At 42.2% G+C, this 19,747-nt stretch overlaps 1 protein-coding gene across 9 annotated transcripts in view; it reads left to right on the top strand.

Moving 5' to 3' along the window:
• The window catches only part of CCPG1 (cell cycle progression 1), a 56,863-nt gene that overhangs the window by 4,823 nt on the left and 32,293 nt on the right, over positions 1-19,747 (top strand). For all 9 annotated transcript variants that reach the window (XR_010120804.1, XM_055279206.2, XM_063639397.1 and 6 more), the window contains exon 2: positions 16,555-16,623. Coding sequence is in view for 8 of the 9 variants with exons in the window: in XM_055279206.2 (XP_055135181.1) it covers positions 16,564-16,623 (60 nt within the window). In the remaining variant the exon portion in view is untranslated. The remainder of the gene's footprint in view (positions 1-16,554; positions 16,624-19,747) is intronic.

The following is a 19,747-nucleotide window of genomic DNA, read 5'->3' on the forward strand; positions in this document are numbered from 1 at the left end:
ATATTCTGTGTACTGAGTTGGCTCAATATGTTATTAGGCTTTGGGTCTATTCACAGGGCATAAGAAAAATTCATAATTGATTAACATATCTGATTTACTAACTCATTCCACAGTATTGTTGTATGAGTTGTATAATTATATTCTTATTCAAGTTAAAGAAAGACTTTTAAAAATTAGGTGCATATGAACTGCTAAAATCATGGAAGTAGTAGTTTTTGAACATGTTAAGAACATGAACACAGCAGCAAGGCCTGTTGAGTCCAAGGTACTTTAAACAAAAAATGCAGACTCATCTAACAGTGCAGAACTGCTGGAGGCTGAATTATGTTTGTGTTTCTTTGTGGGGAAAATGAGGAAGTTGCAGTATTGTAAGTGATAAAGGATTACATTTTCACAAATTTCCTTCCTGACAGCTCCGTAATTTTAACTAGACTAAAACACTTGGTTTCAAAGGTCATTTGCAATGTATTGCACCAGATAAACTTGGCCATATTTTCTCTCAATTTGATTTCTAAGATGAAATTCAGCCCTATAATATGGGAAGAATTGTAATTAAGTGATAAATAAAGGGATTTTTTTCCCCCAAAGGGTATTTAATGTGTGGAAAGCTCTTTAAGGGCCTATAGAATTACCTGAGGAAGTATTAGAAAATAAGAAGTGTGAGTTAAGTATTTTTTTCTGTCATCACAGAAAGCCTGAAATCTTTTTTCTTTTTTAAGTACTTACCCAAATCACTATTCTTTTAAAATCTTACAAAATCTTACTTCTGGTTCATATTGCCAGCATGTTGAAATGTAAAAAGAGCATTAGGTTTGAAATCAGAGGATTTTTAATAATGTTGAGGAAGTAATTATTTATAATTTTCTGTTTGTTTTCATTTGGAATTTGTAAATAATAGCAAGCTGCCTTTAGGGGGGTATTTGTGAAGATTAAATCAGATATGAAAATGAAATTGCTTTGTAAGTGGTGGAGTTATCTACTCATATGAAGTATTATTGTACTAAGTGCATTTACATAAAGCACTTATATATTTGAAGTGTGATGCCTTGATGTGATAAATACTTTTTGACTGGGAAGTTTGATGAAGAAAGAAAGTCAAATAGGGTATTCATTTGATTTCTTGGTAGAGATTGGTGGCTTTTTCCAGACTGAAGGAAACCTGGCTCCTCTCCTGACTGTGACTTTGCACTCTGTTGCATTAAATGTCCTGAAACTGCAGTGTACTTCTGTAGTTGAGCTTTTAATTTTGGTTTTGATTTGTTTTAATCTCACTTCTATAAGTGTAAGAATGGTCATCAGTCTAGTTTGACAACAGGAAGTAGCTATTGTTTTTAATATTCTCCAATGGATCTTTAAGTTGATTTCATGAACAATGAGACTACAATGAATATGAAATCTCAGGTCCTCTGAGAAATACATTTCATGTTTAAAGCATTAGTCTTTGAGCCAAAGAAATAATGGAGTTTAGATTTTTCCTTCTGGGGAAGTTATCTCTGGCTATGAGAGGATCTGACCCTTGAGATTAACTTCAAGTTAGGTTGTTTATAGAATATTTACGATAAAGAAAAAGTATTTCAGAAACAAGTACATATTGGCTGGGTGTGGTGGCTCACGCCTGTAATCCCAGCACTTTGGAAGGTCGAGGCGAGTGGATCACCTGAGGTCAGGAGTTTGAGACCAGTCTGGCCCAACATGGTGAAACCCCATCTCTACTAAAAATACAAAAATTAGCCTGACTTGGTGGTGTGTACCTGTAGTCCCAATTACTCAGGAGGCTGAGGTGGGAGGATCGCTTGAGCCAAGGAGTTTGAGGTTACAGTGAGCTGTGATGGCGCCACTGTACTCCTGCCTGGGTGAGTGACAGAGCGAGAGCCTGTCTCTAAAAATAAAGCTATAATAAAGACATTAACAAATAAAATTGGAGCTATTTATCAAAACTTTGAGCTTAATACTAATTAATAAAGTAGCTCAAGGAAAAAAGTAAGTAGTGTAAGCTACCATTAGGCAAATTATGCTGAGAAGTATAGTAAATGCTATAGATGCAGGGGAAAATGAAATCAGTGTATGTCAGAAACAATGATCTAGGAAAATTTCATGGGAGAAGACAGCTTTAAATACAGAAATCAGAATGAAGGAAGAAAAGCATTTCAGGAAGTGAAGACATGGAGTTAGGGTTGTCCATTCTGTGTTCAGAAGACAGCAATTAAATTACTTCGGCCAGATGAGGAGGAAAGCTAATCAGATTAGTTGCCATTTAGGTTAGAACCAGATAGTGGGAGCTTTTCAGTGTCACACTAAGGAGTGTGTCTTTGTTGTACAGAATACTTATCTTAAAGTCGGGCAGACTTTTTGAGTGGGAAGAAAAAAATTTTAGCACTGGGTATAAGTGTATGTAACCTGCAGTCTCTTTCATCTTTTCATCTTTGCCTCTATGTTTATAGGGTAGTGGTGGTTTTTTTTTTTTTTTTTAAGACGGAGTTTCATTCTTACTGCCCAGGCTGGAGTGCAATGGCGTGGTCTCAGCTCACTACAAACTCCACCTCCCGGTTCAAGCGATTCTCCTGCCTCAGCCTCCCGAATAGCTGGGATTACAGGCATGGGCCACTATGCCCAGCTAATTTTTGTATTTTTAGTAGAGACGGGGTTTCGCCATATTGGCCAGGCTAGTCTTGAACTCCTAACCTCAGGTGATTCACCCGCCTCGGCCTCCCAAAATGCTGGGATTATAGGCATGAGCCACTTCGCCCAGCAGTATTGTGTTTTTAGGGAGGGACAGGGAAGGTTGAAAAATGGCACTATAGAAAGCTGTCAGTACCATAGCAATTAAACCAGCATTGTAGTGGTTCAGGAATAGAAAATAAATCAGTGGAACAGAATAGAGAACACAGAAATGGATTAATAAATGTGTGGGACTTTATATGACAAAAGGTGGCATTTCAAATTATAGAAAAAGTATGGAATATTCAATATTTGGTTTAATTTCCACTTCACACCAAAAGAAAAAAATCCAAATGCATGAATTAAACAGCTAAATGTAAAAGCCAAAAACTCTGGAAGTATTAGTAGAAAATACAGGAGAATAACTTCATAATCTTGGGAGCAGGAAAAACTTTCTAAAACAAGGTACAAAATCTAGATACTATAAAGGACACCCTGTTTTCCAGCCTCTACATTGACTGTATAAAATTTGAAACATAATAAAGATACTTTAAAAATGTTTGAGGCATGCTAGAACATTAATTCATGACCCAACTTATAAGGAACTACAAATCAGTAATGACAATCCAATAGGAAAGTGAACATACGAATATAGATGCTTCACAGAAAAGGAGATGAGGATAGCCAGTAAACACAAGATGCACAGCCCCACTGAAGTCTTCCGGGAAGTGCAGATTAAGGAATTTATTATTTTGCTCATGAGATGAGCGGAAATTAAAGATGGTTGTTACTCGGTTGGTCGGATTGTGGAGAAATAGGTACTTGCATATGTTGTTGTTGGCAGCAACTTTGTACTACCTTTGGGAGAGCAATTTAGCAATATCTATAATTTTGTCTGTTTGTTTTGCTTTTTTTTTTTTTTTTTTTGAGATGGAGTTTCACTGGAGTGTGCCTGGCCTTTTTTATTGATTTTTGAGATGGAGTCTGGCTCTGTAACCCAGGCCTTAGTGCAGTGGTGTGATCTCTGCTCAGTGCAACCCCCACCTCCCAGGCTCAAGCGATTCTCCTGTGTCAGCCTCCCAAGTAGCTGGGATTACACGCACCACCATGCGTGGCTAATTTTTGTATTTTAGTACAGATGGGGTTTCACCATGTTGACCAGGCTGGTCTCGAACTCCTGACCTCGTGATCCGCCCACTTCGGCCTCCCAAAGTGCTGGGATTACAGGTGTGACTCACCACCCCTGGCCTTTTTTTTTTTTTTTTTTTTTTTTTTTTTGAGGTAGAGTATCTTGTCCAGGCTGGAGTGCAGTGGTATTATCTCAGCTCACTGCAACCTCCACTTCCTGGGTTCAAGCAATTGTCGTGCCTCAGCCTCCCGAGTAGCTGGGATTACAGGTTCCTGCCACCATGTGGGCCTAGCTAATTTTTTTGTATTTTTAGTAGAGATGGGGTTTCGCCACGGGCCAGCCTGGTCTCAAGTGATCCTCCCAAAGTGCTGGGATTACAGGTTTGAGCCACCACGCCCATCTAATTTGTTGTATTTTTAGTAGAGATGAGGCTTCACCATGTTGCCCAGGCTGGTTGCAAACTCGTGAGTTCAAGCGATTTGCCTGCCTCGCCTCCCAAAGTATTGGAATTACAGGCGTGAGCCAATGGGCCCGGCCTGTGGCTTTTCGTGGAGTTCTTAGAACGTAAGTTTTCTGTGCTGTTGTGTTTTGTACTTTCTCTACCTTTTGGAATGTCTTCACTTTCCAGTCCCTTTTACCTAGATAATTTGAATTACTCTCTGAAGGCTCAACCTACTTCTCATGAGTTACAGACATTTGCTTCTTAAGGATCTTTTTTATCAGTTTCATTTTGATATTTTAGATATGAATTCAATTTGGTTGACGGAGTCTTGCTCTGTCACCCAGGCTGGAGTGCAGTGGCACAATCTTGGCTCACTGTAATCTCTGCCTCCCGGATTCAAGCCATTCTTCTGCCTCAGCCTCCCAAGTAACTGGGACTACAGGTGCACACCACCACACCTGGCTAGTTTTTTGTTTTTTGTTTTTTTTTTGTATTTTTGGTAGAGATGGGGTTTTTACCATGTTGGCCAGGCTAATCTTGAACTGTACCCAGCCTGACAGTTGGTCTTTTTAATATTTAGCTTATCTCTAGGTGTTTCATCCATAGAACTAAATCTCAGTTGTGTTCAGGCACAAAAAAGATGGAAAACTACTCATTCATTCTTCACAACTGTTTTCAAGACCTCAAGGAGGCCTTCCCTAACCACCCTATTTAACATTCCAGTTCTTGCACCATCCCCACCCCTACTCTGCCCTCACTTTTTTCTCCATGGCACTGGGCACCAGCTGGCTAACTGTCTTCAAAAAGTATTTTTCTTTGGGGGAGGTTTTTCTTTTGTTTTTGTTTTCTTTCTTTCAGTCCTGTATCTTCAGCACTTAAAAGAGTTCATGGCACACAGTAGGTACTCAATAAGCATATGTTGAATGAATGAATGCAGTTTCATGTTCCAGATGAGGATAGGCTCATTTAAAATATTTCCATACGTTTATTAGACAAAAAGTAGATTTCAAAAAAGTTTTCATGCTGGGCGCAGTGGCTCACACCTGTAATCCCAGCACTTTGGGAGGCCAAGGCAGGTGGATCACGAGGTCAAGAGATTGAGACCATCCTGGCCAACATGGTGAAACTCTGTCTCTACTAAAAATACAAAAATTAGCTCGGCCTCGTGATGCGCACCTGTAATCCCAGCTACTTGCGAGGCTGAGGCAGGAGAATCTCTTGAACCCGGGAAGCAGAGGTTGCAGTGAGCCAAGATCGCGCCACTGCACTCCAGCCTGGAGACAGAGTGAGACTCCGTCTCAAAAAAAAAAAGTTTTCATTAGTTGGGATCTTGTATCCTCTTTCCTTTCTCAAGTGATGTGTTTTTTTTGTTTTTTTTTTGTTTTTTTTTGAGACGGAGTCTCGCTCTGTCGCCCAGGCTGGAGTGCAGTGGCGCAATCTCGGCTCACTGTAAAGCTCCGCCTCCTGGGTTCACGCCATTCTCTTGCCTCAGCCTCTCCGAGTAGCTGGGACTACAGGCGCCCGCCACCACGCCCGGCTAATTTTTTGTATTTTTAGTAGAGACAGGGTTTCACCGTGGTCTCGATCTCCTGACCTCGTGATTCGCCCGCCTCGGCCTCCCAAAGTGCTGGGATTACAAGCGTGAGCCACCGCGCCCGGCCAAGTGATGTGTTTTAAAGCAGACATTTTCATATCCTTTGGTGGAGGGGAAAGAACCAGACCTTTTGAAAAGTATTTTAGAAATACGTTATTTTATTTTATTTATTTATTTATTTATTTTATTATTATACTTTAGGTTTTAGGGTACATGTGCACAATGTGCAGGTTTGTTACATATGTATCCATGTGCCGTGTTGGTTTGCTGTACCCATCAACTTGTCATTTAGCATTAGGTATATCTCCTAATGCTGTCCCTCCCCCCTCCCCCCAACCCACAACAGTCCCCGGAGTGTGATGTTCCCCTTCCTGTGTCCATGAGTTCTCATTGCTCAGTTCTCACCTATGAGTGAGAACGTGCTGTGTTTGGTTTTTTGTCCTTGCGATAGTTTACTGAGAATGATGTTTTCCAGTTTCATCCATGTCCCTACAAAGGACATGAACTCATCATTTTTTATGGCTGCATAGTATTCCATGGTGTGTATGTACCACATTTTCTTAATCCAGTCTATCATTGTTGGACATTTGGGTTGGTTCCAAGTCTTTGCTATTGTGAATAGTGCCGCAGTAAACATACGTGTGCATGTGTCTTTATAGCAGCATGATTTATAGTCCTTTGGGTATATACCCAGTAATGGGATGGCTGGGTCAAATGGTATTTCTAGTTCTAGATCCCTGAGGAATTGCCACACTGACTTCCACATGGTTGAACTAGTTTACAGTCCCACCAACAGTGTGAAAGTGTTCCTATTTCTCCACATCCTCTCCAGCACCTGTTGTTTCCTGACTTTTTAATGATGGCCATTCTAACTGGTGTGAGAAGAAATCGTTCTTGAAAGCACTCCAGACTGACTCGCTTATCTTTGGTCCATGATGGTACAGCTGCACTTTGAGGCCTTTGCCTGTAGCCTATTGGTTGCCTTACTTCGGAGTTGTAGACGTGTGGGAGAATAATGCTCCCATTCTTCTCCATCTTCTCTAGTTCTAGAAGATATAATGGTGATGGAAACCTCACTTTTTTCATAGTAAAATGTAGCTACCCAGGAATGATGAGGGGCACCATCATATCGGGTAATATTCATTCCAGTTACATTTTATGAGGTAAAATTGATATTGTTGTGTTATTCTTACAGATTTTGACAGCCTCCACCAGTGTTTTTAAATGACTTACTTAGCCTATAACTCTCCCCTGAATTCAGTCTCCAGACACCTACTTGATGTTTCCTCTTGGATGTGATAATAACTATCTCAGATTTAAAATGCCCCAAACCAATTTGCTGGTTTTCTTTTTTCTTCTTGTTCTTCTTCTTTCTTCTTCTTCTTCTTCTTCTTCTTCTTCTTCTTCTTCTTCTTCTTCTTCTTCTTCTCCTTCTCCTTCTCCTTCTCCTTCTCCTTCTCCTTCTCCTTCTCCTTCTCCTTCTCCTTCTCCTTCTCCTTCTCCTCCTTCTCCTTCTCCTTCTCCTTCTCTTCCTTCTTCCTTCTTCTTCCTTCGTCTTTCGTCTTTCTTCTTTTGTCTTTCTTCTTCTTCTTTCTTGAGATGGAGTCTTGTTCTGTCTCCCAGGCTGGAGTGCAGTGGCATAGTCTCGGCTCACTGCAACCTCCATCTCCCGGGTTCAGGCGATTCTCCTGCCTCAACCTCCCGAGTAGCTGGGACTACAGGCATCCAACAGACCACCTGGCCAATTTTTGTATTTTTAGTAGAGACAGGATTTCACCATGTTGGTCAGACTGGTCATGAACTCCTTACCTCAAGTGATCTGCCCACCTTGGCTTCCCAAAGTGCTGGGATTACAGGTGTGAGCCACCACACCCTGCCCAATTTACTGATTTTCTTCTCATAACCTGCTCTTTTTGAAGTCTTCCTACCTCAGTGGCTATTCCATTCTAGTAGTCGGTGAGGCCAGGAGTCATCCTTTATACCCCATATTCAATACATCAGGAAGTCCTGTTGGCTGTACCTTTGAAATCCGTGTATAATCTGTCCATTTCTCGCCGTCTTCACTGCCACCATTCTAGTCCAAACCACCATCATGTCGCCGGGCGCGGTGGCTCACGCTTGTAATCCCAGCACTTTGGGAGGCCGAGGTGGGCGGATCACGAGGTCAGGAGATCGAGACCACAGTGAAACCCCGTCTCTACTAAAAATACAAAAAAATTAGCTGGGCGTGGTGGCGGGCGCCTGTAGTCCCAGCTACTCGGAGAGGCTGAGGCAGGAGAATGGCGTGAACCCGGGAGGCAGAGCTTGCAGTGAGCCGAGATTGCACCACTGCACTCCAGCCTGGGCAACAGAGCGAGACCCCGTCTCAAAAAAAAAAAAAACCACCATCATGTCTCACCTGGATTATCACAGTAGCCATGCAAATGAACTTCCTGCTTCTGCCTTTGCTCCCCCACAGTGCTGTCCCAGTAGGTAGCCAGAGTGATCTTTTATTCCTTTTCTCAAAACCCTTCTGTGACTTTCAGTTCTCACTCAGAGTGAAGAGCTAAAATGCTTTTTAAAAGGAGTCTTAGGATCTGTAAGCCCTCTCAGTCTGTCCCCTTGCCCCACCCTGTTTATTATCTTGTGAGGTTTTTTTTGTTTTTTTGTTTTTTTTTTTGAGACGGAGTCTCGCTCTGTCACCAGCCTGGGCAACAGAGCGAGACCCTGTCTCAAAAAAAAAAAAAAAAAAAAACCACCATCATGTCTCACCTGGATTATCATAGTAGCCATGCAAATGAACTTCCTGCTTCTGCCTTTGCTCCCCCACAGTGCTGTCCCAGTAGGTAGCCAGAGTGATCTTTTATTCCTTTTCTCAAAACCCTTCTGTGACTTTCAGTTCTCACTCAGAGTGAAGAGCTAAAATGCTTTTTAAAAGGAGTCTTAGGATCTGTAAGCCCTCTCAGTCGGTCCCCTTGCCCCACCCTGTTTATTATCTTGTGAGTTTTTTTTGTTTTTTTTTGAGACGGAGTCTCGCTCTGTCACCCAGGCTGGAGTGCAGTGGTGCAATCTCGGCTCACTGCAAGCTCCGCCTCCCGGGTTCACGCCATTCTCCTGCCTCAGCCTCTCCGAGTAGCTGGGACTACAGGCGCCCGCCACCACGCCTGGCTAATTGCCCGACTAATTTTTTGTATTTTTGGTAGAGATGGGGTTTCGCTGTGTTAGCCAGGATGGTCTCGATTTCCAGACCTCGTGATCCACCCACCTCGGCCTCCCAGAGTGCTGGGATTACAGGCATGAGCCACCGCGCCCGGCCTATCTTGTGTTTAATCTCTTCCTCCTCTGTCCTGCTAGGCGATCCACACAGGCCTCCTTGCTATTTCTCAAAGGTAGAGCTCTGATCTCAGCTTTATACCTACTATTCATTTCGTCTTAAATGCTCTTCCTCCAGTTAACTGTATATAATGGTGCCTCACTCATTCAAATCTTTGCTCACATATACTTTAGCAATGAAGCTTGCCCTGACTATCCTTTTTAGAATTAAGCTTCTCTGTCTCAGCGTAAATCTATCTGAGAATAAATCTCTTCAAATATTTTACAGGGTTTGACTCTGTCGACATAAGTCTAAGGTTTTTGACCTGAGTGTGTGGTGACTCTTGCTTATAATGGCTGTATTGTTTTTGGCTACTGCAATTCTGTGAGTTAGCAGAAATGGGAGGAGCAGCAGGAAGATGATTTCAGTATTGTAGCTGTTGTGTGTTAAACACTTGAGAAACCTGCAAGGGGACATCAAAAGCAATTGGAAATATATGACTGGAGATCGAGTTAAAGAAACTACTCTGGGGAATAAAAGGAAGCCTGAGCCTAAACAGAGCTTCAAGTTTATTGTCTTCACAAAGTATGATTTCTTAGCCTTTATAACTGTCCTGTAAATTCTGCTTATTTCTAAATTATTATTAGTAAAGCTCTTAAAATGGGGAGGGTTTATACATTTACCAATGGTCAGAATGATGGGAGAGAAAGCTCATGGATTTCTCCAGAATTTTGAGTTCTTTTTTTTTGGAGGGTGGAGTCTTGCTCTGTTGCCCAGGCTGGAGTGCAGTGGTGCGATCTTGGCTCACTGCAACCTCCACCTCCTGGTTTCAAGCAATTCTTCTGACTCAGGCTCCCGAGTAGCTGAGACTACAGGCACACGCCAGCATGCCCGACTAATTTTTGTATTTTTAGTAGAGATGGGGTTTCACTATGTTGGCCAGGTTGGTCTTTAACTCCTGACTTCGTGATCTGCCTGCCTTGGCCTCCCAAAGTGCTGGGATTACGGGTGTAAGCCGCCCCACCCAGCTTAATTTTGAGCTCTGTAAAGAACAATTAACTGCACTATCACCCAGACATTTCTTGTTTATTGATTGCTTAATATGTATTTAGCATTCATTCAGTATGTGTTGGGAATACATTATAGGCTGGTAAACAAGCAATTACAGTACAATATTCTATATTAAGTGCTAGATGCAGAAAATAATAGTCTTATGGATGGGATCAAGGAATGGTTCTCAAAGGAAGTGAACCGTTAGCTGAGACAAGCAGAGGAGTTTGGGTGGAGGTAAAGGGATGGGCAACTGATCAGAGTATGTAAAGCCCTGGAGTAAAGACAAAGCCAAGCATTTTGAGACGGTTGCGCAAAGCCAGAATGAATTAAAAGAGATGAGAGCTAGAGATAAAATACTTGATATTCAAGGCTTCGGGGCATTATCTTGAAGAAAATCTTAACATTTTAAAGGAATGACATAATGAGATTATCATTTTAAGATCTCTAGCTATAATGGGGAGGTTCAAACTGCCAGGGGGCTTTCATATTCACTGTGTCTAGGATAGGGCTTAAAAAGTTACTTTTTTTTTTTTTTGCTTTGATTGTAGTACGTGCCTATTTTGAGAACAGCTGAATTAATAGGGTTCTTTAGTAAGCCTGTTAGTTTTGCTTATCTAAATTGTCATGGTGGTGTTAGGGCCAGTGGGAAATCTTTTTTTCTCTTTTGGACTGGATGGTGTTACCAAAACATCAGGGGTTTGGTCTAGGTCCTGCTGCTTGCTGCACAGAAAGCCAATCACAGAGACGAGTATTGCCAGGGAAGAAGACTTTAATTGGGTGCTGCAGCCAAGGAGATGGGAGATCAGTCTCAAATCCATCTCTGACTGACTAAAATTAGAGGTCTGTATAGCAGAGAAGAAATGTAACCATGTGTGGGCAAACAGGAATTAGAAAGGGGTGAGGAAGAGAAGTTGGTCAACAGGCAGCAGGTGGTCAGTTAAGCAATCATGCAGGCTCTGGCTTCTCATTGTCCAGTTGCAGTGATCTGTTAAGTAAGTTTCAGCTTCTTAATACTATCGAGGAGGCCTGATGGTTTGTTTCCTAAGAAAGGACCTTAGATAACACAAATAGAACTTTCTCAAGTTTTAAGACTGTGAGGATCAATTTCTGTATTTATTCAAAGAAACCATACAGATCAGTTCTGTGGGATAGTTGGCTGGTTTCAATGTTATCTCTCCCTCAAGGAAGTAAACAAAGCATTAAACTGGGGCCTGATTAAAGTGGGCTTATTGATTTGAGAAATGCAAGTATGGTAAGTTGTCCCAAGTCAGTAATGTATTTTACTTTTTTTTGAAATCTGTTAGAAGATGGGAGCAGGCAAAGCGAAGGAGGGAAGCTTTCACACAGTGGAGAAAGAATGCTTTTTAGGCTTCAGCCAGTTTTCTTATCACAAAGCCCTCACCTACTTCTTGTTTCATATAGAATTTTTCCAGTTACCCAGTCACTTAAACCAGAAACCTGGGAGCTATCCTACACTTTCTCCCTTCTATAGTTGGTTATTCAGTCCTTTAATAAAATAATCTTTAGGCTGTGGCTCACACCTGTAATCCCAGCACTTTGGGAGGCCGAGGTGGGTGGATCACTTGAGCCCAGGAGTTCGAGACCAGCCTACCAATCTAGCAAGACCCCGACTCTTAAAAAGAAATTAGCTGGGCAGGGTGGCACATACCCGTATAGTCCTAGCTACTTGGGAGGCTGAGATGGGAGCATCTACTTGAGCCTGGGAGTTCAAGGCTGTGTTACTGGTGGAGGGTGTCCAGATTCTTGGCTTCTTGGACAAAGAACTGGACAAAACACACAGACAAAGCAAGGAAAGGATGAAGTCAGAGATTTATTGAAAATGAAAGTACACTCCACAGTGTGGTGGCGGGCCCTAGCGTAGGGGCTCAAGGGCGCCTTTACAGAATTTGTGGGGGTTTAAATACCCTCTAGAGGTTTCCTTCGTGTACACCCTCTGTGAATGGAGAGGTGAAGTAAAGTTACAAAGTCATTTACTTGGTGTATGCCCTATGGAGAGGATATTTCCTGTCATAGCTGAAGTGTGAATCAGCCTAATGTTCCCTGCCTCCAGACCCTATTTTCCCATCTCAGCAAGCCGTGTTCATACTACTGTACTCCAGCCTGAGTGACACAGTGAGACCTTGCATCCAAATAATGATAAAAATAATAAAATAATCTTACATGTCTTCTCAAATCTCTTCAAAACCCTTCCCACTATCTTCTAAACCCTTTCCCTCATCAACACTGGTTAAGTTTAGATGCTCATATTTTTCATGGAATATTATGTTGCTTCCCTGCATCCCACAGGTCTAGGGTTGTTGAGTTGCTTCCCTATCTTTAAAAAAAAATTTTTTTGAGACAGGATCTTGCTCTGTTATCCAGGCTGGAGTGCAGTCATGCAATCATAGCTCACTGCAACTTTGAACTCCTGAGCTCAAGTGATCCTCCTGCCTCAGCTTCCCAAGTAGCTAGGACAACAGCTGTGGGCCACCGTGTTCTGCTGATTTAAACATTTTTTTGGTAGAGATGGGGAGTCTCACTATGTTGTCCAGCCTGGTCTTGAATGCCTGGCCTCAAGTGATCCTCCCACCTCAGCCTCCGAAAGTGCTGTTACAGGTGCAAGCCGCCACTCTTGGCCCTGCCATCTTAATATATGCTATTTTATTTTATTTATTTATTTATTTTGAGAGGGAGTTTCCTTCTTGTTGCTCAGGCTGGAGTGCAATGGCGCCATCTCGGCTCACCGCAACATCCGCCTCCTGGGTTCAAGCAATTCTCCTGCCTCAGCCTCTCGAGTAGCTGGGATTACAGGCGCTTGCCACCAGGCCCGGCTGATTTTTTGTAGTTTTAGTAGAGATGGGGTTTCATTATATTGGCCAAGCTGGTGTTGAACTCCTGACCTCAGATGATCCACCTGCCTTGGCCTCCCAAAGTGCTGGGATTATAGGCGTGAGCCACTGCACCTGGCCAAATCTGACCAGATGCAACCGCTCATGCCTGTCATCCCAGCACTTTGAGAGGCAAAGGGAGGTGGATCACTTGAGCTCAGGAGTGTGAAACCAACCTGGGCAACATGGCAAAACCCTGTCTTTACAAAAAATACAAATATTAGGCATGGTGGTGCACACCTGTAGTTCCAGCTACTCAGGAGGCTCAGGTGGGAGGGTAGCTTGAGCCTGGGAGGTCAAGGCTGCAATGAACTGTGTTCATGTCACTGCACTCCAGCCTGGGTGACAAAGCGAGATCCTGTCTCAAAAATTTAAAAAAAAAAATCATGGCCAGGTGCGGCGGCTTCACGCTTGTAATCCCAGCACTTTGGGAGGCTGAGTTGGGTGGATCACGATGTCAGGAGATAGAGAATCTCCTGGCCTTTAGTAGAGATGGTGAAAGTCTGTCTCTACTAAAAGTACAAAAATTAGCTGGGCATGGTGGTGCGTGCCTGTAATTCCCGCTACTCGGGAGGCTGAGGCAGGAGAATCGCTTGAACCAGGGAGTCAGAGGTTGCGGTGAGCCGAGATGATGCCACTGCGCTCCAGCCTGGTGACAGAGTGAGACTCCGTCTCAAAAAAAAAAAAAAAAAAATCAAATCTGATCTTTTAAACTACATTTGTACTAGATTGTCTTTTTTATTTTTTTAAAGAACTTTCCTATTCTTTTACACTTTTCTGCCTTTGTTTTTCCTGTGTGATGCTTTTTCCTTTTTTACTGGGACATCTTTCCTTGTCATCAGATCTTTTGATTTTTTTTTTTTAGTGAGGAATCAGAAATCGTTTTGTTTGTTTTTTGTGATGTTGCCCAGGCTGATCTTGAACTCTTGGACTTGAGCAGTCCTTCCGTCTTGGCCTCTCAGTGTTGGGGTTACAGATGTGAGCTACCACACCTAGCCCTTTTTTTTTTTTTTTTTTTTAAAGAGTCAAGGTTTCACTGTGTTACCCAGTCTGGAGTGCAGTGGCCATTCACAGGCATGATCGTTATGGCTCCTAACAGCCTTGAACTCCTGGCCTCAAGGGATCTTCCTTCCTCAGTCTCCCAAGTAGCTGGGATTAATAGACACTCTCCACTGCTCCCGGCTCCAGAAATCTTCATTTTAATGTAGTATCTCAATTTTTAAATTTTGACAACTGTTAATTTACTTTAAAAAATGCTATCAAATTTGCAACCTCATTTATTTACTTCCTTGATCATTCTCCTTTTCCCCTGCAAATTTAATTGCTCAGTCTTTGTGTATTTCTATGTCATGCATAATTTTCAAGCTATTATAAACATGATTCTCATACAAATAGACATTGATACATATCAAAAACTTTTTTGAAAGTCCTGAAAAATAGTGGAATGAGAAATTGGGATTTATGTAGTCACTTTAGGCCAAGTGCAGTGGCTCACGCCTGTAATCCCAGCGCTTTGGGAAGCTGAGGAGGGCAGATTGCTTGAGGCCAGGCCTTCCAGACCAGCCTGGCCAACATGGCCAAACCTTGTCCCTACAAAAAATACAAAAAATTAGCTGGGCACAGTGGCACATGCCCAGCTACTTATGGGGCTGAGATGGGAGGATCGATTGAGCTTGGGAGGTCAGGGCTGTGATGAGCCATGATTACGCCATTGCACTCAAGCCTGTATGACAGAACAGGACCCTGTCACGCTCAGAAAAAAGAAAAGAAATATAGTCAGTTTAATAAAGAATGCAGACTGGTTGAATGAGAAATTGGGATTTATATAGTCACTTTAATAAAGAATGCTGAAATAAAATTGCTAGGGTATAAATGTGGTTAATATCCTACAGGGTATTTAAACTGTAGCTTTTTGGATAACCTCTACTGACTGGACAAAAATTTATTTTACCCTAGTAGTTTTCTGTAAGTTTACCTTTAAATTTATAGAGGTATAAACTGCTTGGGCCTTAATTGAAATTAGAAATAAAAAAATTAGATGACCTCAGGTGAACCTATTACAAAATGCTCTGTCATAACATTAAAAGTCACACAATTAATATCTTATTTCAGGTTTTGAATAATTCACTTGAAACATGTTAATTTTTATACTATTAGCGACCAACCTGTTTGTATCCTCTCTTTTTGAAATATCAATGTACAAGAGTTTCCAGAATAATTAACAGATTATATAGATCTGACTTGAGGCCAGGAGTTTGAGACCAGCCTGGCCAACATGGTGAAACCTCGTCTCTACTAAAAATACCAAAAAACAAAACAAAGCTGCTAAAAACAGATTATATAGATCTGTATTTTTGCCCTGTTCTCATTTGAGCACTAGTTCCATATTGTCTGCATTAGAGTTCTAGTAGAACTTGGATCTAATGTGTTCACAGTATATGTCCAATAACAGAAGCATAAGACACATGTAGAATAAATCGGTAGGAATACTCTTTGCTTTAATAAGTTGGGTTTTGAAGTTTAAAGGAGTTTCAGATAGAAAAAGAAAAAACCAGGTGGAGTGACCATTGTATGCTGGTTTAGGGCTTGAGTCCAGGTTGTTGCCAGTGACCAGATGTTTCTAACCAACCTCTGGTATCTTCCCCCCTGCCCCAACTTTAACACAACTGAAGTATTGCTGACACAGTTATTTTCATAAAAACAGTTTGATTGCTGGGCGCAGTGGCTCATGCCTGTAATCCCAGCATTTTAGGAGGCTGAGGCAGGCGGCTCACGAGGTCAGGAGTTCGCGACCAGCCTGGCCAACATAGTGAAACCCCGTCTCTACTAAAAATACAAAAATTAGCGGGGCGTGGTGGCACGTGCCTGTAGTCCCAGCTATTCAGGAGGCTGAGGCAGGAGAATCACTTGAACCTGGGAGGCGGAGGTTGCAGCAAGTCGAGATTGCGCCACTGCACTCCAACCTGGTCGACAGTTCGAGACTCTGTCTCAAAACAGTTTGATCATGTTTCTTCTCTGTTTGAAAAATGTAAATTGCTTCATGCTGCCAACATACAGACTTCATTTTCTTGGCATAGGAGCTTTTCAGTTTCCCTCTGCTTCTCAGTTTCTGCAGTCACATTTTTCACACCTTACTGTTCATTGAAAATAGAATCCTTTACTGTTGCTGCCTGCTCCTCATTCGCGATTCTCCTTTTCCTTCACCTCTGTCTGGCCAAATGTTACATTTTCTTTTAGATATAACTTTCTTCTTCATTCCAACAATATAACTGTTGAGACTGTTCTAGTCCAGGAGGGTCTCCTTATCTTAGAAGTTTGCTTCTATCTGTTCATACAGGTATGCAGTCCTGTCGTGTTCTGTATGGTAAATCTATGGGTGGCTTGTCTCTTTCACCTGGAAGACAGTAAACCACTTTTCAAACTTAGCGTCACATATAGTGCTTCCTATAGAATTTAAAAAAATGTGTCTCATGAGTCAATATGTTTTTGTATTTGTAGACCTGAAAGATGTCTGAAAATTCCAGTGACAGTGATTCATCTTGTGGTTGGACTGTCATCAGTCATGAGGTATGATATTTAATACTTTTTATAAGGTAATTTGTAATATTAATGTTACCAGTGATGTAAACTGTGTTCTTTGATGATCAGTCTTTTTCTATCTTTAAGCAAAAAGTTCCAATGAACATTTTCCCTCTCATATTAAACTTCACTGCTGAAAACGCTTCATGAGCCAACATCTTCTACATTATTGTACATAGCTTTGAGACATTAGGCAAATATTTATTGAAGGTTTGTTATTGGTCAGGCCCTGTGCTTTACTTTCATTTTCATATAATTTTGTCTTTTTTTGTTTGTTTGTTTTTGAGACAGAGTCTCACTCTGTTGCCCAGGCTGGAGTGCAGTGGCGTGATCTCAGCTCACTGCAACCTCCGCCCCACTTGACTCAAGTGATTCACCTGCCTCAGCCTCCTGAGTAGCTAGAATTACAGGCGCCTGCTACCATGCCCAGCTAATTTTTGTATTTTCAGTAGAGATGAGTTTCACCATCTTGGCCAGGCTGGTCTTAAACTCTTGACCTCGTGATCCACCCACCTTGGCCTCCCAACATGCTGGGATTGCAGATGTGAGCCACTGCACCCGGCCAATTTTGTCTTTTTTTTTTTTTTTTTTTTTAAAGGGATAGGGTCTTGCTCTATTGCCCAGGCTAGAGTGCAGTGGCTATTCACATGTGCAATCATAGTGTCATGTAACCTTTAACTCCTTGGGCTCAAGTGATCCTCCCAAGTAGCTGGGACTATAGGCACATGCCACCATACCCTGTTCTTAAATAATTTTGAATATTTCACTGTGATACATACTGTTTTCATTCTTATTTTATAGTTGAGAAAACTAAAGCCTAGAGAGGTTAAATAATTTGGCCAAGATTATGCAGCTAGAAAATAGGTCCTGGATTTGAACAGATCAGAAAGGAGAATGGAGAACATGTGTTCCACTTATGTCATATTAGCAGAACTTCGCAGGAAAAAGACCAGAATCGCCGGGCGCGGTGGCTCACGCTTGTAATCCCAGCACTTTGGGAGGCCGAGGCGGGCAGATCACGAGGTCAGGAGATCGAGACCACGGTGAAACCCCGTCTCTACTAAAAAATACAAAAAAAAAATTAGCCGGGCGCGGTGGCGGGCGCCTGTGGTCCCAGCTACTCAGAGAGGCTGAGGCGGGAGAATGGTGAGAACCCAGGAGGCGGAGCTTGCAGTGAGCCGAGATTGCACCACTGCACTCCAGCCTGGGCGACAGCGAGACTCCCTCTCAAAAAAAAAAAAAAAAAAAAAAAAAAAGAGGCCAGAACCCTATCACAAAATGAATTTTATAATAGAAGATTGATATACATACAACAAGTATACATACCTTGTACTTCTGTTTATTTTCTCATACCAGTAATATATGTTCACTATAGAAAAATGGCAGTATATTGATAAACAGAAATGTACTTACTCCAGGTTTTAATGGACTTATCTGTAATTTTCCCATTTGTTTTTAGGGTATTGTAAGCCTCACTTGTTTTCTTTTTTTTTTTTTTTTTTTTTTTTGAGATGGAGTTTCGCTCCTGTTGTCCAGGCTGTCGCTCTTGTCTTGTACAATGACGTAATCTCAGCTCACAGCAACTTTCGCCTCCTGGGTTCAAGCCATTCTCCTGCCTCAGCCTCCAGAGTAGCTGGGATTACAGGCATGTGCCACCACGCCCGACTGATTTTGTATTTTTAGTAGAGACAGAGTTTCTCCATGTTGGTCAGGCTGGTCTCGAACTCCCGACCCCAGGTGATCTGCCCATCTCGGCCTCCCAAAGTACTGGGATTACAGGTGTGAGCCACCGTGCCTGGCCACTTGTTTTCTTAATAAAAATTTTAGGCCGGGCATGGTGGCTCATGCCTCTAGTTTCAGCATTTTGTGAGGCCAAGATGGGGGCAGATCACCTGAGGTCGGGAGTTCGAGACCACCCTGACCAAGATGGAGAAACCCCGTCTCTGCTAAATATACAAAATTAGCCAGGCGTGGTCGCGCATGCCTGTAATCTCAGCTATTTGGGAGGCTGAGGCAGGACAATCGCTTGAACCCGGGAGGCGGAGGTTGCGGTGAGCAGAGATCGTGCCATTGCACTCTAGCCTGGGCAACAAGAGTGAAACTGTCTCAAAAAAAGAAAAAAAAAATTAAAAAATTTTTGTTTTTAAACTATTAGTTAAGGTTCAGGTAGTTATGTTTAGAAAACATTAACAGAAAAAAACAAGATTGCCTTTTCTGCATTAAAATTTCAGAATTTAAAAGCAACTGTATCATTTGAGATTGAGATGATTCTTCTTTTTAAAATCTTCAGTGACTTTTCTATTTTTAGCTTGTTTTCTTCAAAGGATTAGATCAACTCCCATAGCAACTTCTCCTTCAAGGATAATTAACAATACAGGAGCAAGGCAGCTATGGGAGTCTTACCTGTGAGTCTGCAGGGTGGAGTATGACAGCAGACCTCTGGCACTTAGTCAAGTATGTCATTAGGGTGTTCTGTACTGGATATTATGTCCCAGATTGAATCATATTTGTACTTTTATCTCTCTTCTTCTATATCTGCTTTCCAGGTTCTACTCTTTCTTGCTAATTTCTCTTACATGTGTCTCCTTTTCATTTCCCATTACCGCCATTCTGATTTGGGCCAGAATTGGTTTCCCCAGCAATTCCTAATCCATAAACTTGCTTTAGCCTCTACCATTCTTCTGCCACTATAGACAACCTCAGAGTCTTGCATTCCGAATTCTCATTAGGGCTCAACTTAAACGCTACTTTTTTCTCTTTTTTTTTAGAGATGGAGTCTCGCTCTGTCGCCCAGGCTGGAGCCGTGGCACCATCTCTGCTCACTGCAAGCTGCGCCCCCCAGGTTCAGGCCATTCTCCTGCCTCAGCCTCCCGAGTAGCTGGGACTACAGGCGCCTGCCACCACGCTCGGCTATATATTTTTTTTTTTTTTGTATTTTTAGTAGAGACGGGGTTTCGCCGTGTTAGCCAGGATGGTCTCGATCTCCTGACCTCGTGATCCGCCTGCCTCAGCCTCCCAAGGTGCTGAGATTACAGGCATGAGCCACTGCGCCCGGCCCTGCTTTTTTCATGAATTCTTTTAATTTTTGCTGTCTTGAGTTATGTATATTCAA

This window comes from Symphalangus syndactylus, chromosome 5 (genome assembly GCF_028878055.3).
Source record: "Symphalangus syndactylus isolate Jambi chromosome 5, NHGRI_mSymSyn1-v2.1_pri, whole genome shotgun sequence".
NCBI classification, from domain to species: domain Eukaryota; kingdom Metazoa; phylum Chordata; class Mammalia; order Primates; family Hylobatidae; genus Symphalangus; species Symphalangus syndactylus.